General features: G+C 44.5%; 1 protein-coding gene across 3 annotated transcripts in view; it reads left to right on the plus strand.

Moving 5' to 3' along the window:
- Nucleotides 1–16,995, plus strand: part of NCS1 (neuronal calcium sensor 1) — a 134,402-nt gene that overhangs the window by 25,614 nt on the left and 91,793 nt on the right. For all 3 annotated transcript variants that reach the window (XM_084649859.1, XM_084649858.1, XM_084649860.1), the window contains one exon: nt 8,459–9,882. In XM_084649859.1, the coding sequence (XP_084505985.1) occupies nt 9,819–9,882 (64 nt within the window). In that variant the 5' untranslated portion in view covers nt 8,459–9,818. The remainder of the gene's footprint in view (nt 1–8,458; nt 9,883–16,995) is intronic.

Here is a 16,995-nt window from a genome sequence, read left to right on the forward strand (position 1 = left end):
GCTGGAGCCGAGCCCCGGCCCCAGCGCGGGGGGCTTTGCCCGGCACATCCCGCCCGGGGCCCGCAGCGGGTGCAATCCCCCCGCTGCCCCCTCGCCCCTGCGCCGCGGGACCAGCCTCCCGGGAGCGGCCCGGGGGCCGCGATCCGCTCTGACGGGGCTGGGGCAGGCTGGGGGGCAGGCAGGCGCCCTCCCCTGGGGCGCAGTGAGGTGCCCAGATAAGTCGCCGCGCGTCGCCCCAGTCTCTGCAGATGCCTGGGGAAGAGGGGGACTTGAGGTTGCCTGGGGGGCGGGGGGAGTTGCCTTTAAATGGGAGGTTTCAGAGGAGCAGCCCTGTTAGTCTGTACCCCCAAGAAGAACAGGAGGACTCGTGGCACCTTGGAGACCAGCACATTTATTTGAGCATAAGCTTTCGTGAGCTACAGCTCACTTCATCGGATGCATAAAGTGGAAAGTACAGTGAAGAGATTTATATACACTCAGACCATGAAAAAATACACATTGTAAGGAGAGCGATGGGTCTGTGTGTATATAAATCTCCTCACTGTATTTTCCACTGAATGCATCCGATGAAGTGAGCTGTAGCTCACGAAAGCTTATGCTCAAATAAATTTGTTCTTCTCTAAGGTGCCACAAGTACTCCTTTTCTTTTTTCTTTAAATGGGAGAAACTCCTGCAGCGGGATGCTTCGAAGGCTGCGGCTGTCACCCAGGAGAAGACAGGAGCCAGGTTCTCCCGGGTTTGCCACCTCTGCTTCCTTAATAGGGACAGCCCCAATTCCTGTGTGGTTTCAGAGTAGCAGCGGTGTTAGTCTGTATTCGCAAAAAGAAAAGGAGGACTTGTGGCACCTTAGAGACTAACCAATTTATTAGTTAGTGTCTAATAAATTGGTTAGTCTCTAAGGTGCCACAAGTCCTCCTTTTCTTTTTGCGAATTCCTGTGTGGAAATTCCTACCATGATGTACCCTCTGGCCATCTAAAAAGCTCCTCCAGTGCCAAGGGTTTCCGTGGCGTTAAAAACAAAAAACCGGGTGTGCTCCTGTGGCCCTTTCCTCCTGCTGTTTGTGCCTTGCAAATATTGGTAGCTTTTTGGCAATGTCTGTTTGAGAGGAAGGATGGTTTTGTGCTTAAGAAACCGGATCGGGACAAAGGGGGACCTGGGATTTATTCCAAGCAGGGATTGTCTCATATTCTATGTATGTACAGATCCTAGCACAAAGCGGCCCTGATCTCAGCTGCGCCCTTTAGGCTCTGCTGCAAACAACAATATTAAAAACAACTTGGGACATATGGGATATTTACATGTTACAAAGCATCACATTATTGTGGATGCTGGCCATGCACAGAACGTATCCCGTTGTCATTTGATTAGGAGAACACTGCTGCTAGCCGAGGCTGGAACAGTGTCAGGCTTCTTTGGGTTTATATTTTCCACTCTCTTTTGTTTAAATATATAGGTACATACACAAAGAAAGGGGAAGAGGAGAACATTGGCCTTGCCAAGCACAGTGACCGGAATGTACAAAGGGTGGATAATCAAATGTTGCCACATAGATCCAACAATATTTTGATGAAGTGACTATAATCATAATAATAAAATGACAATGAAGTCTTAAATTAAAAAAAAAATCTCATGAAGGCAAATAAAGGTGTTTATTAAATCATCTTTGACTGCAGAGTGGTTATCCCACCTGTAACAAAGAATGCGTTTCTGAAGTTAATAGACTTGCTGGGTACCCATTAAAGAGAATTCAGTAATTCTGTTAAACCCATTAAAATAAATACCCATGGGGAGGGGGGGAGAGCTTGTTATGGAAACAGATTTTACTGCCCACCAGATCTACACCGTTCTTCCAGTAATAAAATAGAGCATACTCTAAACCCCTTCAGTGCTTTTTATTTATGCATGAACTTTCTCCCTGCCAGCCTTGTTTGATCACGAGGATGATAGAATAATGAATGTAGTTGAATGAATAGTCATTTCCATGGCAGCAGATTGCAGTATGGTGAACAGAAGGTATATAAACTCCGGACACAAACAGTTGGTTAATGGAAAAGCGAGTTCTGAGTCTTGAGACTTAATATCCTTTGTGGCATGCTGTGTCTGTTGTTACCCTGCTGCAAGAGTACCCAAGGTTGTTGCTGATTACACTGCAGTATTGTACTGGAGTAGCTAGTGATGTGATAAAGAGAGCTGCCCAGAAAGGTAATGTATATCTCAGAAGGGAAACATAGGGGAGTTCATGAAGCTGGCCCAGCATTCAGTTTCCTCTGTAAGGAAATTACCTCAATATTTCATGTACAGATACTCTCCACGTGCCTCATGTTTAGTTAGAATTCTTTTGCCCCATTCTGATTTTAAGCCAGCTTGCCCAAAGCAACTTGTGTCTCTGTATCTTTGGAAATAACATTCCATCCTTGCCAACACCCAACACCTTCTTACTTACCAAGGAAGGAATAAAGCCAATGTCAGTAATTAGGGCGAGAAATTGACTAGCTTGCACAGTTTCTGATTGCTTTTAGCCTTTCACCAAGTGATCTCAACTTCTTTATAGTGTTTTCTGTGGCATAGGCAGGGTAGGGTTTTAAATTTAATTGAATCCTGTTAACAGTGTCTCAGCAGCAGACCTTTGTGCTAAAATGATTAGGCTAGGATGCTATTGCTTATTACAGTAGCTGCTTGAGGCCTCACCTGAGAGGGGGGACACTTGTGCTAGGTCAGGGGTTCTCAAACGTTTGTACTGGTGACCCCTTTCACACAGCAAGCCTCTGAGTGTGACCCCCCCCCAATATAAATTAAAAATACTTTATATATTTAACACTATTATAAATGCTGGAGGCAAAGGGGGATTTGGGGTGGAGGTTGACAGCTCGCAACCTCCCCATGTAATAAACTCGTGACCCCCTGAGGGGTCCCGACCACCAGTTTGAGAACCCCTGTGCTAGGTGGTGCTGTACATAAACAGCAAGAGACAGTCTCTGCTCCAAAGAGCTTACAATGTAAATAGGCAAAGTGGAAGTATTGCTATTTGCATCTTGCAGGTGGGAAACTGAGGCACGAAGAAATTGCCTTGGCCAAGGTCCCACAGGGGATTGTGTGGAAGAGCTAGGAATTGAACCCAGGTCTCCAGAGTCCCATGCAGTGCCTTTCCCCCAGGCTTCCTCTCACTATTGTAGGGGCCTATGAGGCTAGCGTGCCTCACTACCACCCTATTATTATTTTATTACTTGTCCTACCATAGTGCCGAGGTGCCCTAAGCATAGCCAGGGACCCATTGTGGTAGGTGCTGTACAAACTCAGAACAAAAAGATGGCCCCAGCCCCAAGGGGATTACAATCCAAGTAGCATCTAGAAGAGAACAGACTCTTGCCACGTTCTGCTCTCGGATATGCTGGATTCTCTGTACCATGAAGTCTTTAAATCAAGATTTGAGGACTTCAGTCTCCCTTTCATACTTACACCAGTAACTCAGCCAGAGGTTATGGGCCAGTTACCGGAGTGGGTGGGTGAGGTTTTGTGGCTTGTGATGTGCAGGAGGTCAAACTAGATGAGCATGATGGTCCCTTCTGGCCTTAAAGTCTATGAGTCTCTGAGTAAATCCCTAGTAACTCACTGGGCTTATTCCTGTTGACACTAGTGCATAAGAGAGGAGAATTTGTGCCTCCTTTTTTTTGTCTCATACCGGTATATTACCGTCAGCCTGTTGTTGCCCAGGCTGGGTTGCTGCTGTGTTTATAAAGGTTGCTGCTGTGTTTTTAAACTTTGCTGCCTTAATGAGCTTGTTTGTGGAAGGTTTGCTAATAGAAGATTATGTATTTTAGAAATGTCTACTGTAGGGAATATGTCCCTGGACAATTGACTGCGGCAGTCTTCACCAGTAAAGAAACATACCATGTGTGTACTGTAATCCACACCTGCCCACCTCTACCCACCCTATTCCTTATAAACACACACACAATTTGCATTATACTTTTTGCAGGGTTACAGAACAAACTTTCCATTATTATTTACAGTGTCTATTATTTCCCTCAGCAGTTGCTGATATTTGAGGAGTAAAGGCAGGTCCGGACAGCTCAGACAGGATTTAAAATACAAGGTAGGAGAGAAGATAAGAAGTGGTGCAGCAATACAGATAATTAGCACATACACAGAGCTTTCATATACTGTGAGACCGTATGACCAATTCTCCTTTGGCCCTCACCAAGCCTGGGTAACCTCCTCACACCCAGTGCTAGCTCCACAAATCCTAGCACCCAGGATCAGCCATGTGTTTTGGTTTGTTTTTTTCCCTGGCTACAGTCTCATAGAATCACAGAAGTGTAAGAACAGAAGGGACCTCAAGAGGTCATCTAGTCCTGTCCCCTGCACTCAAGGCAGGACTACGCAATAACGAGACCATTCCTGACAGGTATTTGTCTAACTTGCTCTTAAAAACTGCCAATGATGGAGATTCCACAACCTCCCTAGGCAGTTTGTTCCAGTGTTTAACTACCCTGACAGGAAACTTTTCCTAATGTCCAACCTAAACCTCCCTTGCTGCAATTTAAGACCATTGGTTCTTGTCCTATCCTCAGAAATTAACAAGAATAATTTTTCTCCCTTCTCCTTTTATGTACTTGAGAACTGTTATCATGTCCCCTCTCAGTCTTCTCTTCTCCAGACTAAACAAACCCAGTTCTTTCAGTCTTTCCTCATAGATCATGTTTTCTAGAACTTCAATAATTTTTGTTAGGTTTCAGAGTAGCAGCCTTGTTAGTCTGTATCCGCAAAAAGAAAAGGAATACTTGTGGCACCTTAGAGACTAACAAATTCTGGACTTTCTCCAGTTTGTCCACATCTTTCCTGAAACGTGGCACCCAGAACGGGACACGATACTCCAGTTCAGGCCTTATCAGCGCAGACTAGAGAGGAAGAATTACTTTTTGGTCTTGCTTACAACTCTCCTGCTAATACATCCCAGAATGATGTTTGCTTTTTTTGCAACAGTGTTACACTGTTGACTCATATGTAGCTTGTGAGCCACTATGACCCCCTGATCCTTTTCCACAGTACTCATTCCTAGGCAGTCATTTCCCATTTTGTATGTGTGCAATTGATTGTTCCTTCTTAAGTGGAGTACTTTGCATTTGTTCTGATTGAATTTCATCCTGTTTACTTCAGGCCATTTCTCCAGTTTGTCCAGATCATTTTTAATTTTAATCCTATCCTCCACTTACAACCCTTCCTAGATTGGTATCATCTGCAAATTTTATGAGTATACTCTCTATGCCATTATCTAAATCATTGATGAAGTTATTGAACAGAACTGGATCCAGGACTGACCCCTTCAGGACCCTACTGGATATGTCCTTCCAGCTTGACTGTGAACCACTGATAACTACTCTCTGGGAATGATTTTGCAACCAGTTATGTACCCACCTTATAGTAGCTCCATCTACGCTGTATTTATCTAGTTTTTTTATGAGAAGGTCATGCAAGACGGTATCAAAAGCCTTACTGAAGTCAAGATATACCACATCTACCGCTTCCCCCCTATCCACAAGGCTTGTTACCCTGTCAAAGAAAGCCATTAGGTTGACTTGACGCAATTGGCTCTTGACAAATCCATGCTGACTGCTATCACCTTATTATCTTCTAGATATTTGCAAATTGATTGCTTGGTTCTTTGCTCCTTTATCTTTCCGGGTACTGAAATTAAGTTGACTGGTCTGTAATTCCCCTTTTTATAGATGGGCACTATATTTGTTATCTTCCAGTCCTCTATAATCTCTCCTGTCTTCCATGAGTTTTCAAAGATAATGGCTAATGGCTCAGTGGTCTCCTCAGTCAGCATCTTGAGTATTCTAGGAGGTATTTCATCAGGCCTTTGCCACTTGAAGACATCTAACTTGCCTAAGTAATTTTTACTTTGTTCTTTCCCTGTTTTAGCCTCTGAACCTACCTCATTTTCACTGGTATTCCCTATGTTAGACGTCTAATCATTACTAAACTTTTTGGTGAAAAATGAAACAAAAACGTCATTTAGCTCTTCTGCCATTTTCTGTTATTGTCTTTCCCGCCTCATTGAATAAAGGGCCTTGGTCTTCCTCTTGGTTCTAATGTATGTGTGGAAAGTTTTGTTGTTACCTTTTATGTCACTAGCTAGTTTAATCTCATTTTGTGCCTTGGCCTTTCTAATTTTGTCCCTATGTACTTGTGTTATTTGTTTATATTCATCCTTTTGTAATTTGTCCTAGTTTTCACTTTATGTAACACTCTTTTTTTGTTTCAGATCACTGAAGATTTCCTAGGTAAGCCAGGGTGGTCTCTTGGCATACTTCCTATCTTTCCTACACAGTGGGATAGTTTGCCCTTGTGCCCTTAATAGGGTCTTTGAAAAGCTCCAAATTCACTTGAACTGTTTTTCCCCTTAGACTTGCTTTCCATAGGGATCTTACCAAGCAACTTCCTGAGTTTGCTAAGTCTTCCTTCTTGAAATCCATTGTCTTTATTGTGCTGTTTTCCTTCCTACCATTCCTTAGAATCATGAACTCTGCCATTTCATGATCACGTTCACCCAAACTGCCTTCAGCTTTCAAATTCTCCACAAGTTCCTCCCTGTTTGTCAAAATCAAATCTAGAACAGCATCTCCCCTCATTGCTTTTTCCACTTTCTGAAATAAAACCTTGTCTCCTGTACGTTCCAAGAACTTGTTGGATAATCTGTGCCTTGCTGTGTTATTTTCCCCAACAGCTGTCCGGGCGGTTGAACTCCCCCATCACCACCAAGTCCTGTGCTTTGGATGATTTTGGTAGCTGTTTAAAAAACGCCTCACCCCGGTTAGGTGGTCTGCAGTAGATCCCTACCGTGACATCACCCTTGTTTTTAAACCCCTTTTATCCTCACCCAGAGATAAGTCAACAAGTCTGTCTCCTATTTCCATCTCAGCCTCAGTCCAAGACATCTTGGATATACAAGGCAACACCTCCTCCTTTTCCCCTTTCCTGTCCTTCCTGAGCAAGCTGTACCCTTCTATATCAATATTCCAGTCATGCGTATTATCCCACCAAGTGTCTGTGATGCCAACTATGTCATAGTTGTGTTTATTTACTCACATTTCTAGTTCTTCCTGTTGATTTCCCATACTTCTTGCATTAGTGTTCAGACTTCTAAGATACTGATTTGATTTCCCCTCTCTGTTTCCTCTTGTCTCTCCCTTGTCCCTGCTCTAATGGCTCATGCTCCCCGCAGATTCCGACCCTCCTCCCAGGTCTCCGTGTTTTTGACTTACCTGTGGGCTTTTGTCTCCTGCCCCCATCAAACCTAGTTTAAAGCCCTCCTCACTAGGTTAACCAGATCTGTATCCAAAGATACTCTTCCCCTTCCTGGCTGCAAAGGATTGTGTGGTTGGGTGGGTTGTGGCAAAAAAACATGGATGGTTTTTAACTGCCAGGTGGAATAGGGTTGAAGGTTGCTGGCCTAGGCTAAGCTATGAGCTCTTGGGCTGTATTTCCACGTCTGTCAGTGACTGTCTGTATGGTCCATGGGTAGGTTGATTGGGGTCAGATTTTCAGAGTCTCAACACGGTCTCCATTTGCACTTTACAAACATGAATTAATTAATCCTCACAAGAGCCCTGTGAGGGTGCTGAGCAATACCTGTGAAACCTCCAAGCTGGGGATGCCAAAAATTGAAGCAGACCAAAATAAATAAATAAATAAATCAGAGGCCACTTCTCCAAATGCTGGTCCCTCTGACTTACGTACAGTCATAGAACAAGTCAGAGGCAGAGCAAGCACTGGAAATTGGCAGGACGGGGAACGACTTCACTAGATTTCTTCTCCCTTGGCAGGTTTAACCCCATCAGTGCTCTTCTTTCTTCACCACCTGCTCTCCTGAATCTGAGCGAGCAGAGCTCCTAAAGAAATGGAACTGCCTGCAGGGAGGTGGCTTTGCTGCTGAGGTTACTGGCTGGGTGGTCAGAATCTTCGCCTGCTATGGGTTATAATATTAGTGTGGTGTCTGGTGCATAGAGGTCACTCTTGATGTGTTTGATGCATAAGGGGTGGTGATGTTCCCACCTCTGTGATAAGCTGGTTGATGTGTGATGGCTCAGTATGTTGTCTTAATAAGTCCTAATTTTAACATCAAAGAACGCACATGGCTCTTTGAGGGAAGGGGCCAGCACCTAGGTTTCTGACTGGCTCCAGAGGGGAAAAAGTCCCTTTCACTGATAAAAATGACTGTAGCAAGACTCATAGATTGCAGTACATTATTTGATCTTTTTGGAGATAAATAGCATAAGTAGAAAACTGAGTAGAGACATGTTGTCAGATGGGATGTTAATCACCTGCACAACAGTCAGCTTGGTAGGCTGGGTGTTTCCACCCATCTGGGCACGCTTTATCTCTGAGATAAGGAAACTATTGATTTACAAAGACCCACCTGTCAGTGATGAAAATCTATTTTGTTTCTTGCAGGTTTCTGCTACCCCGGCTGCACACTCACTATAAAATTACCCCAAGGGAGAGAAAGCAAGCAAACGCCTTAGCGTTATCTACAAAATTCACAAAAAGTCACTTGTTTGTAAATTATTATGTGCCAGGAAAACATCAAGAGAAACAGAGTCTCAAGAACGCAGGCAAGGGAATCAGGGAGAAGGAATATGTGTCTTCAAAACAAAAAAACGCTATGGTGCTATAGGCAATAAATCTCATTCAGGAGACTTTGCATTAAGGCAGAAACCAGTATAGTGACAATAATAATCCCATTTATTTACATTGCACCTATCTCTGAATGTATCATTGCCACTTCCCGATAAAACAAAGGCAGATTCCTCATTGGCAGAGGGCGGATCCACGGACCCAATAGGTCTCTGCCATCCCTAACTTCTGTGAATCTCAGATAAATGCATGACTTTGGAGAGAGGGGAGTGGGGGAATCTCCAATCTCCATTAGACACTCAGCTCCAAGTTAGAGACAACAAGCGTTTTCTCTTCAGGCCCCAGAGGAAGGAAATCAATGCATCTGCAGAGAAAGAAGCCATTGAGTTGTTTTGAATGAAAATGTTATTGGGTTGTGGGTTTTTTTAGAGGACTGATCTAAAAGGAAAGTGAGGAGACAAGAAAGGGAGACGTAAGACAATTGGCCTGCTGCTGTCTGACTGGCAGATTCCAGTTTACACCTTATCACCAGAGCAGCAGGCAGAGGCAAATCCTCGCCTGCCTGCCGAAGCTACACAGCTAAAGAAAGAGGGGAGGGTGTTCTGTAACCAGGGACGACAACAGCAACACTCCACAGAGCTACCGGGAGGACAGAGAGAGACACACACACACAGATCCTGCACAATAACCTTCCTTTCCAGGCGGTGCAAGCAAAGGGAGGGGAGGAAAAACAAATCAACCTGCAGTGTTTAATTTTTCATTAAGAGAAACCATGACTGAAATGTAACCACAGCTCTGGTCGCTGCAGAAAAACAAACAAACCCCAAAGCCCTCTCCCCAAGTGGAATGTAGCAATTCTGTTTACGATCGTCATTCTTCAATTGAAGAGTGGGGTAAAATCCTCCAGGACTGAAATATTATCTGCCGGTAAGGTTGGAGCACCACTAAAACGAAAACAATTCTCCCCTCTACCTCTGATCCCATTGCTGCTGGTGCTTGTTAGAGAAACATTGTTCTAGGAAGGAGAGGAGATTGGAAGAAGAACCCGAGGTGGTTTTGAATTTTTTTTACAGTGAAGGCAAGCTTTCTGATGACCCCTCAGTGAAAGAAGGGGAGTTACAAGGCAATATAGAGATTGATGTACTGAGTGATCTGGAGGAAGAGCTTCTGGGCAATAATGGGGAAGTCCAACAGCAAGTTGAAGCCTGAAGTTGTGGAAGAGCTGACCAGGAAGACCTATTGTAAGTATTCTAACCCCCTTACAATCAGGCAACTTTCCGGTTGCTCTTGTACTAGGGTTAGGGATGGAGTAGGAGCCGGTCATGATCAAAAGATGCTGTTGGTTTTCCATATGGGGCCCTGCTGCTTGCATTTGGGGGCTGCACGTGTGCTGTTTGTATCACAGGAATGCGTGCACCTGCAAATGTTGAGGGGAGGGATGTGTAAGTGTGTCATGGTTTGTAGCATTTGCACAATCTGCTGCACTAATAAAGAAAGCAAAAGAAAAAGCAGGTGTTTGAGGGGGTCATCACAGAAGGGCGAACCCGCTATGGTACTGTTATTCAGGGATTAGCCTGCCACTGCCATGAGAAGCACCAGACAAGCAAGTATTTCTTTCTAGGGAAGCTCAGCCTGGTGATTCAGACATCATGATGCACTGAAGTGTTGGCGAGGAGAGCAGAACACCCTCTTCTCCCCCAAATGTCTCCCGTGGGGGTGTGTGAAAGGGAGGGGGCAGGGGGGGACAGAAAAAAACTGTTCAGTGGTAGGTTTCAAAGTAGCAGCCGTGTTAGTCTGTATCCGCAAAAAGAAAAGGAGGACTTGTGGCACCTTAGAGACTAACACATTTATTTGAGCATAAGCTTTCATGAGCTACAGCTCACTTCATCAGTGGTAAACATTGCTGCAATCTTTGCGGGAGAATTTGGACCGAGTTCTGAAATTCTTTCCCTTCCCTCCCACCCCTGGTGTTTTGGTTTATTTTTAGTTCAGAGCATTGGGTTTTGTAGAACATTGACAGTTTCTTAATCATTCCCCTAATGGAGTGCTCAAGTGCTGCTGTTCTCGGCTGCAAGAATTCAGAGGAGGTTAGCCTGGAAAGAGAGGAATATAGACAGCGATTTATTGGTAGGGGGGCAGGGAGCCAGGGGAACACCCCATCCCATTAAAAAACTTTTCCCCCTAGCAACCAATAACTCACAGGGAAGGAATGCCCCCCTCCCCCATATGACATCACTTGCTAACTCAATGTGTACTTTACCTGGATCCACAGTTTCCAGATCTTTATGGGGCTTCCTGACTCAAATCTGGAATGTCACCAAAACATTGGTGCACAGAGAAAACCCCATTTCAATTCTCCTCTCCTTGCCGCCTTCACTTCAGAACCAAGAAGCATTTTTTAATCTCTACCATTTGTAGCTTTCAAAGTTTGGGTTCTTCTCTGTGTTATGGAGAACAGTGAGGAGTCAGACACCTGAAAGCTCCTTCTTTTTCTCCAGGAATCTTAAATATCAGCCTAATAATCTGCTCTGTCAAATAGGTGGATTTTTCATTTGAATCACTGATGTAATCTTATTAACACTGCAAGCTGCTGGATTGTTTTGCTTATTGAGATCAATTCTAAGGGTGTGTTAAAGAAAAGCAGGAAGGTACAGCCAAGGCTGCTGGGTTCAAGTCTGCTTCTCTGCTCACAGGTTGGAGGTATTATTGTTGTATAGCTGGAGAGCAGTTGAAAGCTAACAGACCCAGGAGCTCTCTCTCCACTGTCACTGCTGCAGTCCCATGGCGGCACTTACCCCAAAAGGCAATAGATTAGGATGCAGCAGGTTCTCCCAAAGGGAACAGAGCCACTCTGGTGCATTGCACAACTCCATCATTCAGTGCTGCTCTATACAGCCACTGGGCAGCCTGGTGCAGAGAGCATTAGAGCAAGTCATTAAAGGCTTCCAAACCTGCATGCTGCCTTTTGTCTGCCGTGATAGATCCCATCTCCATTTCTGTCCTTCAAAACAAAGGGGATGGTTCCGAGATGATCCGGCACCATCACAAACTTCCGGGCTGAGTGGTACCAGACACCGGGCTACCTTGACATCCTTTTTGGTCTCCTCTGTAGTTTCTCTTTACCCAGCAGTGGATCCCTCTGGGGAGAAATATGTGGCAAACAAAGGATCATGATATCCTATGTCTTGCCATCAAGAGATGCTGAACAAGTATAATAGTATTGTGAAATTGTCATTCATACAGGGATGTTTCCATTACTAGATGAGGCCAACGAGGGATCATTTGTTTTAAATCAGTCATTGTGTCACCACTATTCTTCTCTCCAGTTTTCTCTTCTGTGTGCCCAGCTCCTCCTCCCCTATCAAAAAAAATCCCTCTACCTCTTGGTTTTGGTCAGTCTGCCCAGTGACAAGCACTATCAAAAACCATGGGCCACATTTTCAGCCAGCTGCAAGCTGGCCTCTGATTTTTCACATCTGCTGGTTCACATACAACTCACTGCACCTTTTTTTGTAGGCACTAAACTCACATTTGCACAAGCAGATTGGACAGCAAGGTGCACGCAGCCACCAACTGGATGTGTGCAGATGAAATCCAGTTGTGTGTACAGGAATGGGTAAATAAAACATGCAGGCCTAACTGTCCAGATTCAGAATTTGATACCATGGACCAAATTCTCCTCTGGTAAATGAATACGACCTCCTTGATTTCAGCAGAACTGCACCCGTGTATCTAGAACTTGACTCTGTTTGTCTAGTTCTCATCATTCCAGGCCTCATCTCTGGTGATAATCACTTTAGCTTAAGTGTTCCTGCATCTTTGTCACAGTTGTCAAGAAGAGGGAGCACTTTCCTGTCTGTCTAGGTCCTTACATGGCCCTCATCTCCATCGTATTTGAGTGCCTCCGATTTTATCCTCCGATCCTTGGGAGTTAGAGAAGTGCTGTTATCCCCATTTACAGATCGAGAACAGAGGCACAGGGATGATAAAATGACTTTCCCAAGGCCACACACACAAACATAGTCTCTGGCTGAAGTGGGGATTGAACCCTGATCTCCCGAGTTCAATGCCCTGTCTACTAGACCCCCTTTCTTACCCTACAGAAGTAACACTGGATTCCTAGATCAGTCAGATGGTAAGCAGCTCCTCAAAGAGACTAAAACCCTCCCTTCCACACTGGGCTCAGTGTTACCTGGCCTAATTCCCTGCACCTTATCATTCCGTCTTACGCTGCTGCTCATCATCATCGTATCGGAGCACCTCCCATGTAAAATCAATAGCAAAAAGCAGCCATGGTGGGATGTGAACCCACAACCTTTGCCTGAGCTCCTTGGTCATTACTGGAGAGGTCTACTGGGCTAGCTATTATACTGCAGAGCCCATCAGCTTTAGGGTTGCTCTGTTGAGAAATTGGAAAGTGTTCAGAGAAGAGCCCTGAGACTGATTAAAGCATACCTTATAGAGAGAGACTCAAGGAGTTTAACTTACTCAGCTTAATAAAGAGAAGGTTAAGGGGTGACTTTACATGGGGTACAAATATTTGATAATGAGCTCTTTAATCTAGCTGACAAAGGTATAACAAAATCCAGTGGCTGGACGTTGAAGCTAAACAAATTCCGCCTGGAAATAAGGTGTAAATTTTTAACAGTGAGGGTAATTAATCATTGGAACAATTTACCAAAGGTCATGGTGGATTCTGTCACTGGCGATTTTTAAATCAAGATTGGATGTTTTTCTAACAGTCATGCTGTATTTCGAACAGAAATTATTTCGGGGAAGTTCTATGGCCTGTGTGATACAGGAGGTCAGAACAGATGATCACAATGGTCTTTCTGACCTTTGAATCTATGAAGTGTAGTACGTGGGCCAAGTTATATTGTGAATTGAGATACACAGATAGATAGATATCCCCTGGGTGTATCTGTAACAGGCGTCTGATAATAGATAACCAGTCTTGTCCTGTGAGGTTATGATTCCATTGTGTAGTTCCCATGACATTGTGAACCATATATATATGTAGTCTGCGTGCTATAGCACCAGATCCCAAGATGGAATTTCCTTCTGTTACATCATCATGTATTTGTGGGGTTTTTAAAAATAATCTTTTTGTTTTTGTTAATTTGAGCGACTGCTGGATAGAGCCCACCCTCCATTGCTCTATGGTACAAGGTTATCAGTACATACATGTTCTATAGATGCACATAACAATGTAAAGCTTGACTGTGTCTCAGAAACCTTATGCTGCACTTTCCCTATTAAGAAAAAGATGTATTGGGATATATTGTTAGGAAGGCATATGGGACAGTGCTATATAGTCATCAGAACAGAGGACTAGGAACCAGGACTCCTGGGTTCTATTTCCAATTCTACTAATGACTTATGGTATTAGAAGTCAGATTTTAAAGGTATTTAGGTACCTACGGCCATAGGCGCTGACTTCTACTCACGCCAATGGGTGCTTGACCCCCCTCTGCCCCAACTCCGCCCCCTCCCTACCCCTATTCTGACTCCTTCCCCAAATCCCTGCCCTGGCCCCACCTCTTCCCCACCTCCTCCCCTGAATGCTCCACATTCCCTCTTCTTCCCCATCCCTTCCGGAGCTTGCTACACCTCCAAACAGCTGTTTGGCTCCAGCAAGCGCTGGGAGTTAGGCGGAAGAGCAAGATGCGGCGCACTCAGGGGAGGAGGCAGAGGCAGAGGAGGAGGTGAGGTGGAGCGGGGAGGGGAGCTTGGCTGCCGGTGGGTGCAGAGCACCCATTAATTTTTCCCTGTGGGTGCTCCAGCCCCGGAGCACCTACGGAGTCGGCGCCTATGCCTACAGCTGCAGATAGACATCTAGTGAGATTTTCAACAGTAACAAGTGCCCATATCCTGAAAGATATTTGTGCACCTAGTTTCCATTGAAATCAGTGGAAGGTAGGTGCCTAATGCCTTTGAGGATCTAGGTCTAGCTACTTCTCTTCATCTTTAAGCACCTGAATACCTTTAAAAAATCTGGCCCTGAGGCTCATTGCCTCCCTGAGAAGTGTCAGAATGAAACCAGCCTGACTGGAGCCTAGATGAAATGTAAAGAGAGATCTAACCTTTCTTGGGAGGCCAGGCTGTTGCCCCATAGGGGAATACAGCAGAAGCCAACAGTGAATTATAATAATAATTAATAATAAATAATGTAAATCTTTGCACTTCCATAGCGTGTTTCCCAGCTTCTTAAAGTGCTTTATAATCATTAATTGATTAAGCCTCTCAATGCTCTGTTGAGGTAGCTTAGAAGGACGATTTTCACTGCTGTGTGTTTTGTCCCATGAGGAAATAAGTGCCTGAGTTGCAAAGTAAGTGCTTTCTGCTCTTTAGCCTCACAAGGGCCCTGAGTCAGCATAGAACTTAATCATGTGCTTAACTTTAAGCATGTGATTAAGTCTCACTGGCTGCAATGGGAGCTAAGCATATGCTTAAATGCTTTGCAGAACTGGGGCCGAAGTACCTTAAGTCGTGTCTCTGTTCTGTGGTGTTGTGGGGGCTCTTAGGGTATTTCTGTTCCTCGTGGCTGAGCTATTGCTTGTAATCAGAACCATGTCACGTGAGCCCAGGTGCTGTGATGATAGGCACAGTAAATATGCCTGTAAATATGACATGGGCTCCTGTCAGAATAACACCACAGCACCGGGGAGCCTCATTTGCAAACCACAGTCCCAGTCCTGCAGTCACAGCATTGTCACTCCCAAATGTTGAAAAATCATGAGTCAGGGCCCTAAAATCTTGAGATTTTTTAAAAAGATGGATTTGAGGGTGATTTTTATGTGTTTTATGGTTTTTGATGCTTTAGGCTTCATGTTTTCAAGCTTTTTTCCGCAACCAGAAGGGCTAGAACCATTATTTTAATGAAAGCTGAGAGTCTCTCCTAATCACATGACCCCAGCAGCTGGGGCTTTAAGACAAAAACACTAAATATCTTGGGAATTGGCAAGGCTGCCCTTGGATCCATGCTGGTATAAGGGTCCCCCTGGGTGGATCTGACTGCAGAATTGCAGCCCAAGTCCCCGTTCTAGCATCTGCATTTTTTGGGTCTCCAATGAATTTCCAGAAAAGAACATGGAAGGGGGCTTGCAGGGTGGGCACAGTTCTTTGTGAATACAGAATGATGCCTGCAGAAATGGAGGTCCAGGTTGAAAAACTGGGCCCAGAAAGAATAAGATGCTCTTTTCCTAAGAACTGTATCCTATTCCGTATTATGTACTTTGTGAATTTTAAACTCATTCTAGTATCATTATTTGTTACTCTTTTACGATACAGCCACAAAATTGACTTTATTGCTCAACAGTAATGCACTGAATTAATGGACGTTAATTTAAAAGCAAACTGTGACTATTGATTTATATTTACTGTGGAATCTAGAGGCTGGTTGAATTCTGTGGGAAAATAAAGTTAAAATGCAGCAGTGATAGGCTAGTAACTTCTGCATGTTTTTCTGAACGAGGGGCTACAGAATTGGGGCTTGGTTATGTCTTATTTTGCTGGCATTGGGCAAACCCCCTGGTGCGAGAGACGATTCCTTTAGTGGAAATCATTGTATCCCTAGAGGCAGAATGGTGCAGTGAATAGATCTCACGGTTCTGTTCACTTTTCTGCCAGTGGCTCTCTGCCTAGAACACCAAACTCATTCCGCTGCAGACGTTAGTGTGGAGCCAGGGCCAAATAACTGAGCCAAAGGACAAGCAAAACATTTTGGAGGCAAGCTGGATCAACACTCTGTACACTGCCGTGCACAAGACCCTGGTGGGTCATAAGATTCTTGCCCAGAGTAATAGACTCCAAGTATGTCGCAAATTTTCAGAGAGAAAAAGGGCAGGGACAGGTGCTCTCTTCAGTGCTATTCTCTTCAACCCCCCCGCTAATTAATGGCTGGCTGGCAAAGATAATATTAAGAGAGGGAGGATTTAAGGAGAAAATACGGGACAGAAAAGACACTTGAAATGTGGAGAGGGATGAAACCCCCAGAAATTGGATGGCAGCAGGAACCAGAGGGTCACCCATTTAGAAAGTGGATTGTTTGGCCCCAGAATAAGGTTTATTAGTCAAGGTGATTACTTTTAAAATGCTCCCATTGCTTATCGGATAAAACAGAGATGAGATTGTAAAGAGGAAGCAGAGTGTTTAGCACCTATTGCACTCTGCAGCTGTAGATCTCAGAGCACTGCATGTAGACAGGTAGATGTTAGTAGGCGCGTTTTATAGACGGGAAAAGCAAGCACAGATGAAGTGTTTTTCCCAAGGTCACCTGGAGAGTCAGTGACACAGAGTCAGGAGTAAAATCCAGGTCGCTTTCCGAATCCAGGCCCCTCTCCAAACCCAGCTGC

The sequence above is a fragment of the Lepidochelys olivacea genome (assembly GCF_965140295.1).
Source record: "Lepidochelys olivacea isolate rLepOli2 genome assembly, chromosome: 16".
Lineage (NCBI taxonomy): Eukaryota > Metazoa > Chordata > Testudines > Cheloniidae > Lepidochelys > Lepidochelys olivacea.